This window comes from Sinocyclocheilus grahami, unplaced genomic scaffold, assembly GCF_001515645.1.
Source record: "Sinocyclocheilus grahami isolate Dianchi unplaced genomic scaffold, SAMN03320097.WGS_v1.1 scaffold43.1, whole genome shotgun sequence".
NCBI classification, from domain to species: Eukaryota; Metazoa; Chordata; class Actinopteri; order Cypriniformes; family Cyprinidae; genus Sinocyclocheilus; species Sinocyclocheilus grahami.
This window is the reverse complement of record NW_015505222.1, coordinates 166,694-183,921: the sequence shown is the minus strand read 5'-3', so window position 1 is coordinate 183,921 and position 17,228 is coordinate 166,694. Positions and strand designations below refer to the sequence as shown.

Genomic DNA, 17,228 nt, shown 5'->3' with positions numbered 1-17,228 from the left:
CTCTCTCTCTCTCTCTCTCTCTCTCTCTCTCTCTCTCTTTCTCTTTCTCTTTCTCGCGCTCTCTCTCTCTCTCTCTCTCTCTCCCACTCACACACTCTCTCTCTCTCTTTCTCGCGCTCTCTCTCTCTCTCTCTCTCTCACATACGCACACACACACACACACACACACAAACAATGCGCAAAACTCCGCATTTGAACAGTCAATAGCAAATACTTAAACTAATAACAAAACAGTAGCTGATTCAGAAGCGCCAGATTGTCATAGCAAAGTCAGAATGACCTCCTCTCCTAGGTTCACGAAACGGTCATCCATAAAATGCATTGCTGTTCTGTTGTAAGTCATCTTAAAGATTCCTAAATGCATCTACTTTCGGAAGGCCAAATAAAGTGCTTTTGCTTTCTCCTAGAAACACACAGCGTCTCCCTGACATGCTGCTTCAACACTAACTGCTGTTACTGAAACCACGCCTTCTTTCTTTGCGTGAACATTTGGGCGGCATTATGCAAATATTTCCACATAGTGAGGTAGATATGTGGGGGCGTGTTAGAACGAGCCGTTTTAGGGGGGCGTGGCAGAGTCTTAACTTTGATAAAGAATATCTCTTTGGTTTTGAGACTTTAGTCTTTGCAACTTCAGGGATCTTATCTATGCACAATAAGCTTGTAACACTCCAAAGAGAAAGGAAAACTTGAAATCGCATCATATGACCCTTTTAAACTATAGAAACTGTGATTGCACAGACGGATTTGAAGACTTGAGCTTTAGCGAGTTGATAAACTGATTCAAAACAAAACTAAGAGACTAGTTTGAGACTAATTTAAAAGAGCAGACTCATAAGAGTCATAAAAGTCCAACTACTGGTTGTTTTTTAACTTTGGTTAAGAAGGAAACACTGGCAGAGTGTTTGAGGATGATATTGAAAATATGATAATGATTAAAAGTAAACATGTCTGTGTGTGTGTGTGTGTGTGTGTTTGTGTTTCAGGGCAAGAATCTGATTCCTTCGGCTGCTGGTAACTCCAGGTTAAACTACACCGTTCTGATCGGTGACAAGCCGTGTGTGTTAACCGTGTCCGAGGCTCAGCTGATGTGTGAATCTCCAGACCTCTCCGGACAACATAAAGTCACTGTAAGTGTGTCATGCGATGATTCCCGTCTTAAAGCGCTCTGATCTCTTTCCCACGACTATCACGCCGTCTCATCCTATGCCTCTTTCTCTCATCCGTGTGTATTGTTCTGCGTTTCAGCCCATGTTTCTCAGCATCAGATTACTGCTGGGAGTTTCTGTCGTGGCTCTCTGGGGTTTTGTGTTGTATTTATTTACACTGAGTTTGCAAAGAACCTGAGACGCAGATCTGTGTTTACATGTAGTCTGTTTCATCTTTAAATAGCTGCAGCACATGCACGTTCAATTATATTTTGTATGGCAGAGTTATTAAAACATAACTCCCATGTTTTTTCCCAAGCTCTCTTTCTGTGTGAGAACGACAGAGATGCTGCGACCCACATGTTTGTCCTCGACCTATATATCATAACCCATATTAGCGAGAGACCGCCATTTAGCTACCGCTTTACTCACGATGTAAAACTTCACACTCACCCGTTTTGACCGCTTTAGCCTCCTTAAACCCATTCAAGTGTGATCTACATTATCAAAGCGATGGTTCAGCCAAAAATGTTAATTCTGTCATCATTTACTCACCCTCAAGCTGTTCCAAAACTGCATGAATTTTGTTCTTCTGCTAAACACAAAAGAAGATATTTTGAAGAATGTGTGTTACTACACATTTGCTGGACCCCATTGACATCCATTGTATTTTTTCATACTATGGAAGCCAATGGGGACCAGCCACTGTTTGGTTTCCAACACTATCCCTTTAAGATTATCTAAAGATGCAGGTTTGTTTGAGAGATGTGGAATTATGGGATGTATTTGGGTAGTGCTGTGTGAGGTGCATTCACAATGTGGGATGGATTGTTATTTTAATATTTAATTTTAGGAGCTCATTTTATATTTATGATTTCCTCTTAAGTCCTCTTATAATGTGAGTTTAGGTTTCTTAAACCAAAAACAATCATAGTTTGTAGAACCTCTCTCTGATGTTCACAATTAAATATGCTGATCTTCCATATGTAAATGACCTATGTTATGATTGGCTGAGCACCACCTCCTCATTACATATGCAAAACACTTTCTTTCATGCTTACTTTTGCACTTTTTGCTCCTTTTTCTTTCCTTCTTTCTTTCTTTTAAAACCCTCTAAAGATGCAGGTTCACTTGAGAGATGTGGAGTGTGAGGTACATTCACAGTGTGATTGTGGGATTGATTGTTATTGTAGTCATAACTGTTTTAAGAGCTCATTTTATGCATTTTATATTTTCTCCACTTCTAGTTCTATTCTAGGTGTATTGAACCAAAAACAATTATAGTTTGGTTTATGTCCATTTTCCACCGTCTCTCTGGCATTTACAATAAAACAGGCTAATGTTCCATATGTAAATGACCTCTTTTATGATTGGCTGACCTTTTTGCGAATGAAATGAGGAGCAACACTTCTGCTGAGTCGCTGTTGAAATAGTGATTTTAATGAGCTCATGGTCATGAAGGCATAACAGTGATTTCTGAATCAAACTCTTATTATTTCATTGGAAAGAGAAAGTTCCTGTTTTCCATGCAGTGGCTGTTTTGGTGTGATATGATGTGCGACGCTCAGCACGCGTGTGTGTGTGTTTGTTGTGTGTGTGTGTGTGTGTGTGTGTGTGTGTGTGTGTGTGCGTTGTGCAGATCTTGGCCGGAGGTTTTCGCTATTCTCCAGCAACTCGGCAGATCTACTCGGACAGCCTGCTGACGCTCCCCGCCATCATCGGGATCGGTGGAGGAGGAGGTCTTCTTCTGCTCGTCATCATCCTCATCCTCATCGCATACAAGCGTAAATCCCGTGACGCAGACCGGACGCTCAAACGGCTGCAGCTGCAGATGCACAATCTGGAGTCCAGAGTCGCTCTGGAGTGCAAAGAGGGTAAAACAGCATCACTACTGTACATCACTGCATTCACCAGTGCTCTTTCTGACTTTCTCACTCTTTCATGCTTTGTTTTGCTCTTTTTTTGTCTGCTGCTCTTTCTTTCTTTCTTTCTTTTAATGTTTTCACTCCTTTGTGCTTTCTTTCATGCTTTATTTTCTTCCTTTTGCACTCTTCACACTTCTTTCTTCCACTCCTTTCCCCCTTTGTTTTTCATTTTCTCTCTTGCACTTTTAATGCTTAATTTTGCACGTCTTTTGTGCTTTTTTTCGTACTTTCTTCCTTGTGCACTTTTCTTTTGCTCCTTTTGTTCTTTCTTTCTGTTTCTTTTTCACCCTTGCGCTTTTCCATGTTTGTTTCACACTTTCTTTCATGTGCCTTCTTCTGCGCTCTCTTTCTTTCTTTATTTTGAGTGCTCTTTCACACTTGCACACTTTCACATTTTCTTACACTTTCTTTCACTCTCCTTTGTACTTTCTTTGATGCTTTTTCATGCTCTTTCGCTTTCTTTCACTCTTTTTCACATTTCCATGCGTTCATGTTTTCTTTTGCACTTCCTTTCTTTCATGCTTTCGTTCACTTTCTTTTTCTTTTCGCTCTTGATCACATTCTCATGTGTGCTTTCATGCTTTTTGCTTTCTTTTTTTCTTTAGTGCGTTCATTCACACTTTGTTGGTTCTTTATCCGTTCCTTTGTTCTCTTTCATTAATTTGTTTGTTCTCTCCATCTCATCACTCTCTTTCAATATCTTTCAATTGTTCTCAATTGGTTTTCCTGGTTTAATTTTATCTTCCGTTTGCTCGTGGCCCTCCTCCCTCTCTCTCTCCCTCTCCCTCTCTCTCTCTCTCTCTCTCTCTCTCTCTCTGATTGGCTTTGTTTTCTGTGGTCTCCTGTTAGCGATGACCTCGTGATGCTCACATCATTTATCTCATACACACACCCACACCGAACGCCCGTCTCATTCCCGCCGCGGTCACGAGGGCGAGACGAGCCGTCCATTATCTGTCTCTGTCGGGCCCGAGGTGACGACCTTGTCTGTCTCCAGACTTGGAGCAAGGGATGAGGACAGGGAAGAGAGGATAAAAGAGATGGATAGCAGGAGGTGAGAGTGACAGGTCACTGATAAGTGATGAGACGTCCTCCAGGATGAATAAAAAGAGGCAATAAATAACCACAACATCCAGATTGATTAGGTGAGTGGCAGCAGTAGCAGACTGGATCAGAAGTTTGGGACCAAAAGCACATATTTCTGATATTAAATATAGATTTATAAGTGTCAGTGTTAGGACCATGTGGTAGAAGTGCTGGTGTCATTCACGGCCATCAGACCAGTCATTTTAAAAGCCATCTCAAATCAGAAAGCTCCAGTCTCCAGTCTCCAGCAGGAGTCAGTACACACTGGTTCGTATCAGTCCACGAGGGAGCAAAGTTACATTTACAATTTCTAGACTGATACAGTGTAGACTACTACTACTAGTAAAGAACAAGTCACTGGATTTGACTTCAAATTTTTTGACAGATGGTGGATTTTGACAAGTAGTGGTCAAACAAATAGCAAATAACATGCTGAAAATAGATATTTGTTTTACATAATATTTACTAAACTATAAGTAAATATTTTGAAAATGAATAAATATTAAACAAATTAACCCTAACTTGTTGAAAAAAATATATAAAATAAACCGAATTAATAGCAACTTCTTGAAGTAATCATATTAAATCCTAAGAAATTGTTCAAAAAATATAAAGCAAGTAAACACTTTAACCAACAATGATATATAACATAAATACACTTGCTGAATATTAAAACTTAATATAGTGCTTGCCTTTCTGTTACTAATAATAGAAAAGCAAAGCAAATATACAAATATATATATTTAATTTCTTAGTTTAGTTCTGTCTAATAAATGATTAGTAAACTAATGAAGACGGACAATCATGTGCATCTCTGCTCAGGTTCTGCTGAAAATAATAGTCCCACTTCCAACTCTTATCAGTCACTCCTTGGAAAAATGCAGATAATTAAAAAACGCAAGATGTATAGGCTTGAGGGTGTTGTTATATATGGTTGCTAGGGTATTCTGAATGGTTGCTAGGGTGTTCTGGCTGTTTCCCAGGATGTTGCTATGTGGTTTTTAGGCTAATCTTTGAGCACATCACTACAGACTGAAATTCTGATTGAAGTTCACATTTTCTACACATTTCTTTTTTCTTCTTCTTTTTAGAAGCTTTCGTGGAGAACCTGGAGGTCTTAGCTTCCACTCAGCGGTTTGCACAACACAAGGATTTACTCTTTCTCTTGGTCTCTGTGTTTCCAGCGTTTGCGGAGCTGCAGACTGATATCCATGAGCTGACGCAGGATCTGGATGGAGCTGGAATCCCGTTCCTGGATTACCGCACTTACGCCATGAGAGTGCTTTTCCCAGGAATAGAGGACCATCCGGTGCTGAAGGAGATGGAGGTGAAAGCTGGACACCTGTCAGATTTAATGCATTCGGCTGAACTGTATGTGTCTGTTTACACCTGGTCACTTCATGCGTTTTCTCTGATGCGATAGCTATCCGATCATGAAAAGACCAGGTGTAAACGCTTTTAAATCCGATCGCTCAAACCACTTCAGGAGGGGGTCTGGGCCGTAAATGCATCTGGTTGTTGAAACCACATATGCAAATTTTACTCGTCCCAAACTATTAAAAAAATTAACCCGTGAGAGCATTTTAAAGTTAGTATTGTTACATTTTAGACACAATATTTCCAATATTGTCTGTTATGCTCAATTTTGCAAATTAAAATATTTCCAATCAAAGCCACAGCAGAAGTGTTGTGCGTCTTTCGTTGCGGTACGAATCCACGTTTTTGCACAAATCGAGCGAGTCAGTGATACAGTGTTTCATTCATAAAGAGTTACATTTCTGAATGAATCAGCCGTTTAAATGAATCAGTTGAATGAATGACTAAACGACTCGCTCATTAAGACACTTGTGGTTTTAGTTTCATATTGAGAGTATTTCAATATTCAAATAAAAATGTTAATGCCAGTTATCATCACTATTTATGCAATGTAAAAATCTAAATATTTCTTTCTAAAGCTACTTTTTTTGTAATATCTATTCAATGAAGATTCAGTTTAAGACAGTGACACATACAGTAATCAGATTAATTAATCAGCACATCATGTGATCAATTAGAATAAACATCTTCATTGCTTGACAGCCCTAATATTAATCTTGCTTTCTGAAAAAATGTAGCAAAATGAAGTGAATTTGTGCTTAAAACAAGCCAGTGGGGTCAGAAAAATCAACTTAATTCAAATGGAAAACGAATGTATTTTCTGACTGTATTGGCAGATTTGTTTAAGCATGAATTTCAGAAAACAAGACTTAATATCTTATGCAAGTTCGCTTCCTAAATAAATATATCTTGGTTGAAGAATGTTTAGATACTTGTGCTGGGAAACAAGACAGAAATATTTTTTGAACTCTTAATTGCTTGATGTTCACAAGTTCCCACGTTGCACCTGGTTAGTCACAGTGTTAATGGACATGATGAGGACGTCTAGGGGTCACATTTGCTCTCCATCCCTCCGTTTCTCGGTTTGCCCTTTCGCGTCCGTGGCTCTGTTTCTGTCAGATGGTGTTACACACCTGAGCGCACACTGGTTCCCCGAGGAGCGCTGTGGGAGATGAAGCTCCTGGAGGAGACGTGACAGGAGAAGAGAGATGAAGACTTTAGTCTGAACATGCTGCTGTAATATCACAGAAATAACATCAACGCTTTGTGAAATGTCTTTTTGCATTTCAGTGTTTCATCTACAGTGCATCTCTGACATCAGCTTTATTTGCAACGGAAGTACAAAGATGCATCACCAGATCCATTTGGATGAATGTAATAGTAGAATGTTACTAAAGCAGTAAGCCCAGTGAAGCCGTGGGTTACAGTGAATTTATAACAGCTAAGGGGCGTTGTTAGGCGACGCGAAGCGGAGTATTCTCAGTATTCTTCCGCCAAACAATGTAGCTCCTCAGAATCAGTTGTGGTTCCAACAAAGTTGTTGCCGAGCAAGACACAAAGTAAACAAAGGTGTGTGTTTGTTCGATTTGGCTCAGCCAATCAGAATCAAGGACCGGAACTCTTCGTTTTATAAGATACAGTAAAACCACGGGACATTTTCCATTTACTCCTAAATTAAAAGGAAAAAATTTGCATAAAGAAAAAGAAGCCTGTTTTTAGAACAATTAATACATGATTTGCATGACAATCACGCATTTCTCATGCTGATTACAGTAGAAATTACTGTATGAAAGTGGTTTGATTAATCCGTTATATACAAAAATATGCAAATTATATTCTGATATATCTGTACCGTTACAGTAATGAGAAATGGTTTAATTGTCATGAAAATAATATCACTATAGTGTCTGAAAATGCAAAAAAAAACGCTTAATTTTCTTTAAACTAAATTTGGTTTTGCATCATTTTTATTTATTTATTGATTGTTATTTTAGTTATTTAATCTATGTATTATTTGTCATTACCACTACTACTAATGCGATGTGTATTTATTTATTAATTCATTCATTTTAACTCATTTATAACTATTATTATTGCCAGACAGGTTTTGTCATTCATACCCAAGTGATATTCAGCAATACCTCAAAAATGGCGGTTCTTGTCTGTCTGTACTGATCTCTTGTCTAGTTTGGTTTCAGAGTAATTTTTCCACTGTAGCTTCTCAGTCTCTGTTCCTCTCTCTCACCTGACAAACCTCACCTGAAGATCAAATAAATGTGAGCAGTCAAATCTCAATCTTTCACCGCTCCAGACACGTTTCCAGCACAATATTCTCAGGTTTTCTTTAATAACTCCTCGCAGCGTGTCGTTCGCGTCGAGCTCTTACCGTTTTCCTCTGCATCGGTCTTAACCAGTGAATAATTCAGCAGAGATGCTAAAAACAAACACATTGCACCAGGTTCCTCGTCTACGCCTCCTCTCGCACGCCATGAGCAGATTAGCACTAATAAGGTCCGTTAATTACCAAGCCGTGTAATTAGCCTCATTCCGAGGGACTTGGTTCGGAGGGTTGTTATTGTGTGCCAGGTTTCTGTTTAATGACAGAAGAATATTTTTAATTGGTGTTTTCTTAATGAAGTTTAGTGGTTTGCTTTGCGAGGGAAGAGAGCAGCGCTTTGGTTTGTTATTAATGCAAAATTATTAGCGTGTTTGCTTTGCGCTCGGGTCCTTTGAAGGTTTGAGGGAATAATTCGGCCGCGGCACTTTGATGTCAAATGGGAGTTTAATACAGCATCCGCCGAAAGATGTTGGTTATGGGAATGGTTTTTCTTGTTGTGAGACTTGAGAAATTGGGGAATGAAGAAGCCTTCAAAGCATCTCTCTCTGCTCTCAAAGGTTACCTCGGGGACTCCGGCACGCAAGTAAATAAATCCTTGACATTTATTTTTTACTCCGTTTCCCCCTCAGGACTGAATCTGTGGCTGAGAAGATGCTAACAAACTGGTTTACTTTCCTCCTCTACAAGTTTCTCAAGGTGAGTGGAAGGAACGGTATGACTGTTTCTTTGTATCTTAAGTGATGGTACTCATTATATGCATTCCCTGCTAACAAAAAAGAGGTTTGCTGGTCTTCCACTGGTCTGGTTTACTGGTTTCAAAGAGCTTTTGTCACATGTTCTATTTAGGTTATGTTTGACAAGATAATATTTATGCAATGCATTTATTTACATGTATACTTTTATGCACTACTGTTTTATTCAGCAAGGATGCATTAAATTGAGCAAAAGTGACAGTGAAGACATTTATAACGGTACAAAAGATTTCTGTTCTATTTCTACTCATGAAAAATAAAATGTCTCTGTTTCCACAAAAATATTGTGCAGCACAGCTGTGTTCAACATTGATAATAATCAGAAATGTTTCTCGAGCAGCAAATCAGCATATTATACTGATTTCTGAAGATCATGTGACACTGAAGACTGGAGGAATGATGCTGAAAATACAGCTGCGCATCACAGGAATACATTACATTTGAACAGATATTCACATAGAAAACAGCTGTTTTGAATTGTAATAATATTTCATAATTTTCCTGTTTTTACTGTATTTTTGATCAAATAAGTGCATCCTTGGTGAGCAGAAGAGTCTTCTTTCAAAAACATTTAAAAAGTCTTACTGACCCCAAACTTTTAAATGGTTTTGATTGTTTGTTTGATGTTTGCATCAACTTTTAGTTTTATCAACTAAAATTATATACCATTACAGTCAGAGTATAATTACCTAAAACTAATGAGTATGAGTGCTAGAAAATACTGACCAAATGTAAAGGAAATCTTCATCCACAGACAAAAACGTTGACTGAAACCAGTAAAGCACATTTTTTTCTTTACAGGGTCATGAGTGATTTAATAAATGCAGTGGTTTATGATTTGCATATTTAAGGTCCAGACACTCTCTGTACATGATCATGTTGCTGTTTAATTGCTGTTTCACCTTGAGTTTGTTTATTGAAATTCAGATACAAGATAGACAGATGTACGTTATCATTCCCGCAGGGGAAGTTCATTATTACAATCTTTAAGAACTTGCATTAATATAAAGCGCTTCCATAACACACTGGAGTGAGGGGCGTTGTGTGTGTGTGTGTGTGTCGTCTCCTGCTGCTCATTAACAGATGTGTGTTTAATTATCCCCTGTGCTAATGAGCCCAGCGTGGCAGGGCCGGCATATGGATGGGCCGCACCGTCCCGCTACGGATCCCAGTGAGGGACACGAGACACAACAAACATCCAGCAGCGTTTTCACCTGAGAACGCGAGCGCAGCTGATTAAAGTTGTCTGCGTCTTATACGGTTTAATTACTTTGGGTAATTAGCCATGAGCCTTAAAGAAACGACTTTTGCAACACATTTAACTTTAGTAATGTGGCATATTTTCAAACTGGCTCCCCTTCTGCCATTGGTCAGATAAACCAATAGCCCCGCCCACACACTCTCACCATTGGTTGAATCAGCTGTGCTAATGTTTTGAAAGCAGCCTTACACATTTTTTTCCTCTGCATATTAAGCTGAGACACAAGAAGGTGTTCTAACCATTATAAAAACACACAATTTGATTTCATAAAGCACTGATCGTGTGGTGTTTTGCGCTCTCATTTGGGCACATTTGCATCAGACAACAGAGACACACTCTCAGGAGACAGACGGGACTGATAGAACGAAGATGATGATCAAATTAGTGAGACGGAGACGAGAAGAGCAGCAGTTGTGAATGATGAAAGCCAGAGAATGTGTGTAGGAGGAAGAGACTGAGCCAAACGCAGAGAGAGAGGCGTGTGATTGGCTGTTTGACACGTATCACGCTCTGAAGTGTTTCTCCAGCTCTCTCCTCCTCAGTCATTAGCCTTTTATTAACCCTCCATCGCTCGCCTGGTCTCCTCGGGTCTGTTCACGTGCCCGCCGCTCATTTCCACGTCTAAACAGCAGCTTTTACACGCCTGACGCTCCTGGGAGGTTTTGCCTGATTTATTTTTTAGGAGTTGCACATTACATCTTCAAGATATTGCTGAGGCAGTAAACTCATCTCTAAACTTGTATTTTCACTAAAGCTGTGGTTTACACTGTAAGTGACCAAAAAGGTACGGTCTGTTTTGATAGCAAAATTTGTTAACACTAATTTGTTAATCTAATTTAAATAAAAATGATTTATTTTAGATAAATAATACTATAATTTTTCATTTATAATTACATTTCTAATTTGTTTACATTTATCATTTTAATAATTTTATTTATTATTTTTTTTTAAATGTAATCATTTAATCATAACTAAATTTCACAAGTAAATGTAATGAAATTAAAATATTTAACTAAAACCGATAAATCCCACACACTGCTATAGCTTGCAAATCATATTTTAATACATTTAGGTCATGCCACCTTCATCAAACATTGTTTTATGAATATTTGAAATAAAATCCTTTCTTTTCCAACTGAAATCCATTGTCATGCAGTAACATTTACTTTGCATGGTTTAATTTAGATCAGTGAAATAGTAATGGTAAAATGATTTTACAATGCATGCACATATTTGTGATTAGAAACCAAATATGAAGGCTAAAAACGTCTTTGACATAATGGTCAGAAGTTATTGAAATATATAATGAAATAGATAAAACAGGGACTTTTATTATTAGTGAAATGGGTGAAAGGGAAAGTGAAGTGGCTGGAGTAGATGTGCAACACATCAAAAAATAAATATGGGGTGTGACGGCGCTAACAGAATGTGACTTGTCTGTTTTGCACTCATTTCATGGTCACATGAGGTGGTTTTGAAAGCGGTGGAGTGCTGTGAAATGGCCAGAATGAAAGCGAGAGGGACGAGTAAAAATATATCCACAAGTGTCAATCACCGGGCAAAGTGGAGAAAATGACCACAATTGGCAAAATTGGAAGAATAGATGCTGCAGACGCAGTTATACAATGGTGGAAAACTTCTCGATCGCAGTTATGGTGACACTTCAGTTATAACGGCCCCTAGGACCAGAAATTGATGTCATTTGGGACGCGTCCTCAGATTGTGCTGCTGTCCACATTGTGTTTGAGAGTTATGGGCCAGTTCTAAACATTTAATTTGCTCAAATCTGCCTTTCAACAAACCCAAATTATCAGGTAAATTGGGATGTATTTAAAAGTCCTTAAAGGGACAGTTCACCCAAAAATGGAAATTCCGTCATCATTTAACTCCATAATATGGAAGATAATGAGGACCAAAAACTGTCTGGTTACCCACATTTTTCAAAATATCTTCTTTTATGTTAAACAGAAGAAAGAAGAGTTGGATCAACTTGAGGGTGAGAGTAAATGATGACAGAATTTTCATTTTTGGGTGAACTGTCCCTTTAACTATGGAAAAGTTGATTAGGAAAAAGCTATTTTTACACATAAAGTAACACTTATTATAGTACCACCTTGAATTCTCACAAAATTTAAAAATCACGTTGTGTGCGTCCCATGATCTGTTGATATCACTGCTGTGTGAAACTCTAAATGCCGCCTTCCAGGGATGAAATGGAGAAAATTAAGGATTAATTTACCCCATACAGCCTTGGTTTCGAAGCTAAAACATGAATTGGCTTGTTATAGCTCCTCCTAGAGTCAGACGGGTGTGTGTGCATGAGTTATGGGTGGGATTTGGGTCTGTTTTAGGACATGAAAATAATCCAAACACTTTATAAATATACTATAAGTGCTTGCATGGGGAGTGTGTTCACGTGTTATTCTGAGGTCTGATCTCACTCTCTATCATCTGTGTGTTCAGGAGTGTGCAGGTGAGCCTCTCTTCATGCTGTATTGTGCTATAAAGCAGCAGATGGAAAAAGGGCCGATAGATGCCATCACCGGAGAGGCCAGATACTCGCTCAGCGAGGACAAACTCATCCGACAACAGATCGACTACAAAACACTGGTCAGTTCCTACTCAGAATCAACAAGGAATGGTTCTGAATAAGTCAGAAACACATCTTTTTATTGCATTTTGTCTTGTCTGTATTATATGGAAGCCCGTGACTTTTTATCTCAAAATTCTAACTTTTTTGTCTTGCAGTTGTCTGTACATCCCACACTTCTGAATTTTCTTCTTGCTATTCTGACTTTTTTTGTGTGATATAAACATCTAATTCTGACTTTTTTGTTAGCTATTCTGACTTCTTTTCTCCGAATCGTGTGCTATAAACTCATAATTCTGACTTCTTTTCTCAGAATTATGTGATATGAACTCACAATTCTGACTTTTCTTTGCTATTCAGATTTTTCTCACAACTGTGACTTATTTTCTCAGAAAAGTGACTCGCAATTGCAGGTTATAAAGTCCAATTCTGCCAGGAAAAAAAGACGTATTTTCTTACAATTGGGAGTTCACATCACGCAATTCTGAGAAAAAAAGTCAATTGCGAGATGTGAGAAAAAAGTCAGAATTGTGAGATAATAAGCCACAACAGTGTGTATGTGATTTATTTAAGTGGGAGAGTGTTTTAATACACTCAAATGTGTTTCTCTGGTTTGCAGACGCTACACTGCATTAACCCAGAGAATGAGAACGCAGCCGAGGTCACTGTTAAGTGCCTGAACTGCGACACTATCACACAAGTCAAAGAGAAGCTGCTGGACGCCGTCTTTAAAGGCACTCCTTACTCACAGCGGCCCAAAGTGGGAGACATGGACCTCGGTACGAAAATAACGAATGCTGGAAAACCAAGCTGCTGTATTGTGGTTACAGTGTGGTCTACCAGCTTGATCAAGATGTCTGACCTTAACCCCACCAGCTGGACATCCAGCAAATGACCATAAATAAAAGAAATTACAGTAGGGATCAGTCGAGAATGTCTAGATTAGACGGCTGATTTTGTGTTTTCTCTGCTCAGAGTGGCGTCAGGGTCGCATGGCTCGTATCATTCTCCAGGACGAGGACGTCACCACTAAGATCGACAGCGACTGGAAGCGTCTCAACTCACTGGCGCACTATCAGGTAACCGCAGTGGCCTCGCCGCATCCTCTGCCTGGTTACTATGGCAATACCTCTACACCCCGCTGCCCAGTAACCATGGCAACCCCTCAGCAAGTTACTAGGTAACAATTGAAGTATTTTAACACGTAGCGCACGAACAGGTAACCATAGCAACATTTTACAAAGCATAACCACAAAAGCAGTGTTGGTCAGTAGAGATGCATTGATACCGATATTCATTAATATCAATAATTTTATTATGGCTGAAAATAAGGCTGTGTTCACAAAAAAACATGTTTTACTGACACTAAAGTAAGCTGTTATTTTACAAATACTTTTGTACATTGCATACACGAAATCACAGTTTTAAAATAGAATTTATTTAGAATTGGATTGATAGCTGATATGATGAACGGATATTATTATTTTATTATTTATTAGTTATAAATATTTGCTAAAAAGAAATCTAGAATTTTTTGTTTATCTTAAATATACACGTTTACTTTGAAGTTTTCATGTTTGTTCACGAAATCGTAATTTCACAAAACAAAATTGTACATTCTTTTTTTTTTTCAAACTTAGTTATACAATATAGAATTTATTTAGAATTGACGGTAATAATATGGTGATGATAATCAGATAACTGATTATCATTATTGTAATTCTGAGCCGACACAAAGCCATAGAATTTAGAATCTAGAATTTTACATGTTTATCTTTACAAATGTACAAGTTTACTTTGAACCATTTTACATTTTTATGTTTACAAAATGTACATTTTACAAGATAGATTTGTACATGTTCGTCTAAACAAAATTAGTTTTACTATATAGAATTAATGGCTGATAACTGATATGATGAATGAAATTATAAGTCAGCAAAGCTGTAGAATTTAGAATCTAGAATTTTAAATGTTAATACTAACATTGAGGAATTGTTTTTATGTTTACTTTTACTTTTTTTTTTTTGTAATACAGGATGTTTTACATTATTAAACTTTACATATCTTTACAAAACTAGTTTTACAATATAGAATTTTCATGTCAATCTGTTTTCAGATTGATGGCCATAATTAAAAATGCTGATCTGGTCTGATTCTGATTGTGTCCTGTATTTGTGGCAGAAACAGAGTGTCACTGTCTGTCTGTCTGTCGTCTAGGTAACAGACGGGTCAGCGATCGCATTGGTTCCCAAGCAGAACTCCGCCTACAACATCTCCAACTCCTCGACGTTCACCAAATCCCTCAGCAGATACGGTGAGAGAGAGAGAGAGAGAGAGAGAGAGAGAGAGAGAGAGCTCTGCTTCTCTAACGCTAGTGATGTTCAGAGGAATACGAAATACTGTATCCAAACGTGGCCTTCTATTGCCAGTGTATAGCTTTTATTTCTTTTTTTAAATGTAAGTTCAGTTAAGCACATATGTGCTTTGTCATTTTTAGTAGATTTGTTTTTAGAAATACTTCGGTTTTGGCTTTGTTTATTTTGTTTTAGTGCTTAATTATTTCAGTTAATTGCCAAGTCAACATTCCATTGACAGTGTAACAAACTGGAATTAATCAGCATAAATGTTAACATCTGATAGTTTGGAAAAACTTTTTATTCCACACATTTAAAAAAAACAAAAAACAGGCAGTATACAGAATATTCTGCGCGGGATGCAGAAAGCATTACCATTGTAGTCTATTTTATTCCAAGCATAGCCTTTCTCTCGGTCTTTTTCTGTATATTTCTCTTTGGTGTGTTTTCTACAGAAGTGTTGTTTGTGTTGTTGTGTATCCTAATGCTCTGCTCCTCAGTGGGATGAACTCAGCGGTCGAGAACTTCAGACAGAATGGAAAGCATGGATATGAAATCCAAAATCTGTGTTTGACAGTAAGGGAGGAACAGAGAGAAAAGAAACATGACTAGGTTTTTATCACTAGACAATATAATCCCTAAGTCACTCGACTCACTCCCCATAAATTTGACTATTTATAATTTTAAAATTTTTATAATTTAGAATCTCTCTCAAGTCTTCCTCTCAGTTTTCTACGGTTTGTTTGCATATTTTTCCCCCTGATTTCTCACCTGCCAAACACCAGCCGACCAAGCCGTCCTCTTTGCAGGGTTCCCACGGGTCCTTGAAATCCTTGAAAGTTTGTGAATCTGAAAAAAAAAAAATCAAGGCCCTGGAATGTTTTTGAAAATAAACGTACATAGATACAGGTCCTTAAAAGTTACGTTTTCCTTATTATTCCCTCTGGTCCGCTAATGTGTTATTTCTCCAACACTTCGTGGCCTATGCATACAAGCTTGCTTGATTTACGTTAGTTACGCACATTATACGCGTTACGTTAAGTGTTTCCCGCGTGAGATACTATGTGTTGTATATGGCAAGCCAAAAGAGTCAGAATTAAATTTCTTTAAACGGCATTTTTTAACGTTTACGCACGTTTTTTATGGCGTCTGCTATCAGGACGGCATATTTGATGGCGCTAATGCTGTTTTAAACGCCGGGAAAAAATGCATTTTGTATGTAAATGCGTTTTATCTATAGCGTAATTCTGACTCGTTTGGCCTGCCATATTTGTCACGCGTGCACGAAACTACTACAATGGTACCTTAACATTTCACAGACACACCGTGAAATTAATATTGAGTTGCTTTGCTTGTTAAGATAATGTGAGGCAAGAAACACTTAAAAGCATATACTGGTTACATGAGCCTAAGCTCTTCTCAATAAAATCCATGCAAAAGTTAATATCAGATCATTTTAGAATACAGTATAGGATGTACCGAATATACTTCAGTTTCATGCAAAACAGAAATACGACAAATAGAATATCAGATCCCTGTCATATGGCCAAAAATAAATGCTCAAATAAAATGCTTTTTTTGCATAGTTGTGTTTGACACATGAAAACTGTAACAATGTAACGGTGTAACCTTGATCTCACTTGAAATGTGTCCCCACATTAAGTCCTTGAATTTGAGAGTATTGGACCTGGAAAATCCTTGAAAGGATTTTAAGTTAACCAAGGTGTGGGAACCCTGTCTTTGTGTCCACAGAGAGCATGCTGAGAACAGCCAGCAGTCCAGACAGCCTTCGCTCGCGGACGCCCATGATCACGCCAGACCTGGAGAGCGGCACCAAACTCTGGCACCTGGTGAAGAACCACGACCATCCGGACCAGCGGGAGGGCGACCGCGGCAGCAAGATGGTCTCCGAGATCTACCTGACGCGTCTGCTGGCTACCAAGGTAAGGAGAGGTGTATTACATACCTGCAGTTATCAAAGGCACCTTGAAAAACTTCATGCATTACATACTTAATTTGCAAAATACTTGCTAAAAAGGAGATTAAGTGTGTTATAGATCATAGATAACATGGTTAAAAATCATGGTTTGATAATACGTCTCATTCTGCAAAATGGAAGGTTGAGTCAGGCCCATTGCATTGTGGGATACAGTGTCTTGTGCATGTTGTATACTGCTAATGTAGTAGATCATCTGGGTATTTGTGCATACAGATTTTCATGAGTACTTACTGCGTATTTCTAGGTAGTATGTAGTATGCCATTCTGAATATACTCATGCATCATTTTAGTATCATTTACACACTAATATAGTACTTATTAATATTTTGAATTTGTTTCATGTTTATATTTTCAGTTTTATATATATATATATATATATATATATATTTTTTTAGTTG

General features: G+C 38.1%; 1 protein-coding gene across 1 annotated transcript in view; it reads left to right on the top strand.

Annotated features, from left to right (window-relative positions):
* Nucleotides 1–17,228, top strand: part of LOC107582336 (plexin-A1-like) — a gene marked incomplete at its 5' end in the record, with an annotated part of 107,517 nt that overhangs the window by 83,186 nt on the left and 7,103 nt on the right. The window contains 9 exons of the mRNA XM_016268132.1: nucleotides 987–1,130; nucleotides 2,788–3,022; nucleotides 5,344–5,530; nucleotides 8,504–8,570; nucleotides 12,351–12,497; nucleotides 13,097–13,256; nucleotides 13,453–13,556; nucleotides 14,695–14,791; nucleotides 16,584–16,774. Of these exons, the coding sequence (XP_016123618.1) occupies nucleotides 987–1,130; nucleotides 2,788–3,022; nucleotides 5,344–5,530; nucleotides 8,504–8,570; nucleotides 12,351–12,497; nucleotides 13,097–13,256; nucleotides 13,453–13,556; nucleotides 14,695–14,791; nucleotides 16,584–16,774 (1,332 nt within the window). The remainder of the gene's footprint in view (nucleotides 1–986; nucleotides 1,131–2,787; nucleotides 3,023–5,343; nucleotides 5,531–8,503; nucleotides 8,571–12,350; nucleotides 12,498–13,096; nucleotides 13,257–13,452; nucleotides 13,557–14,694; nucleotides 14,792–16,583; nucleotides 16,775–17,228) is intronic.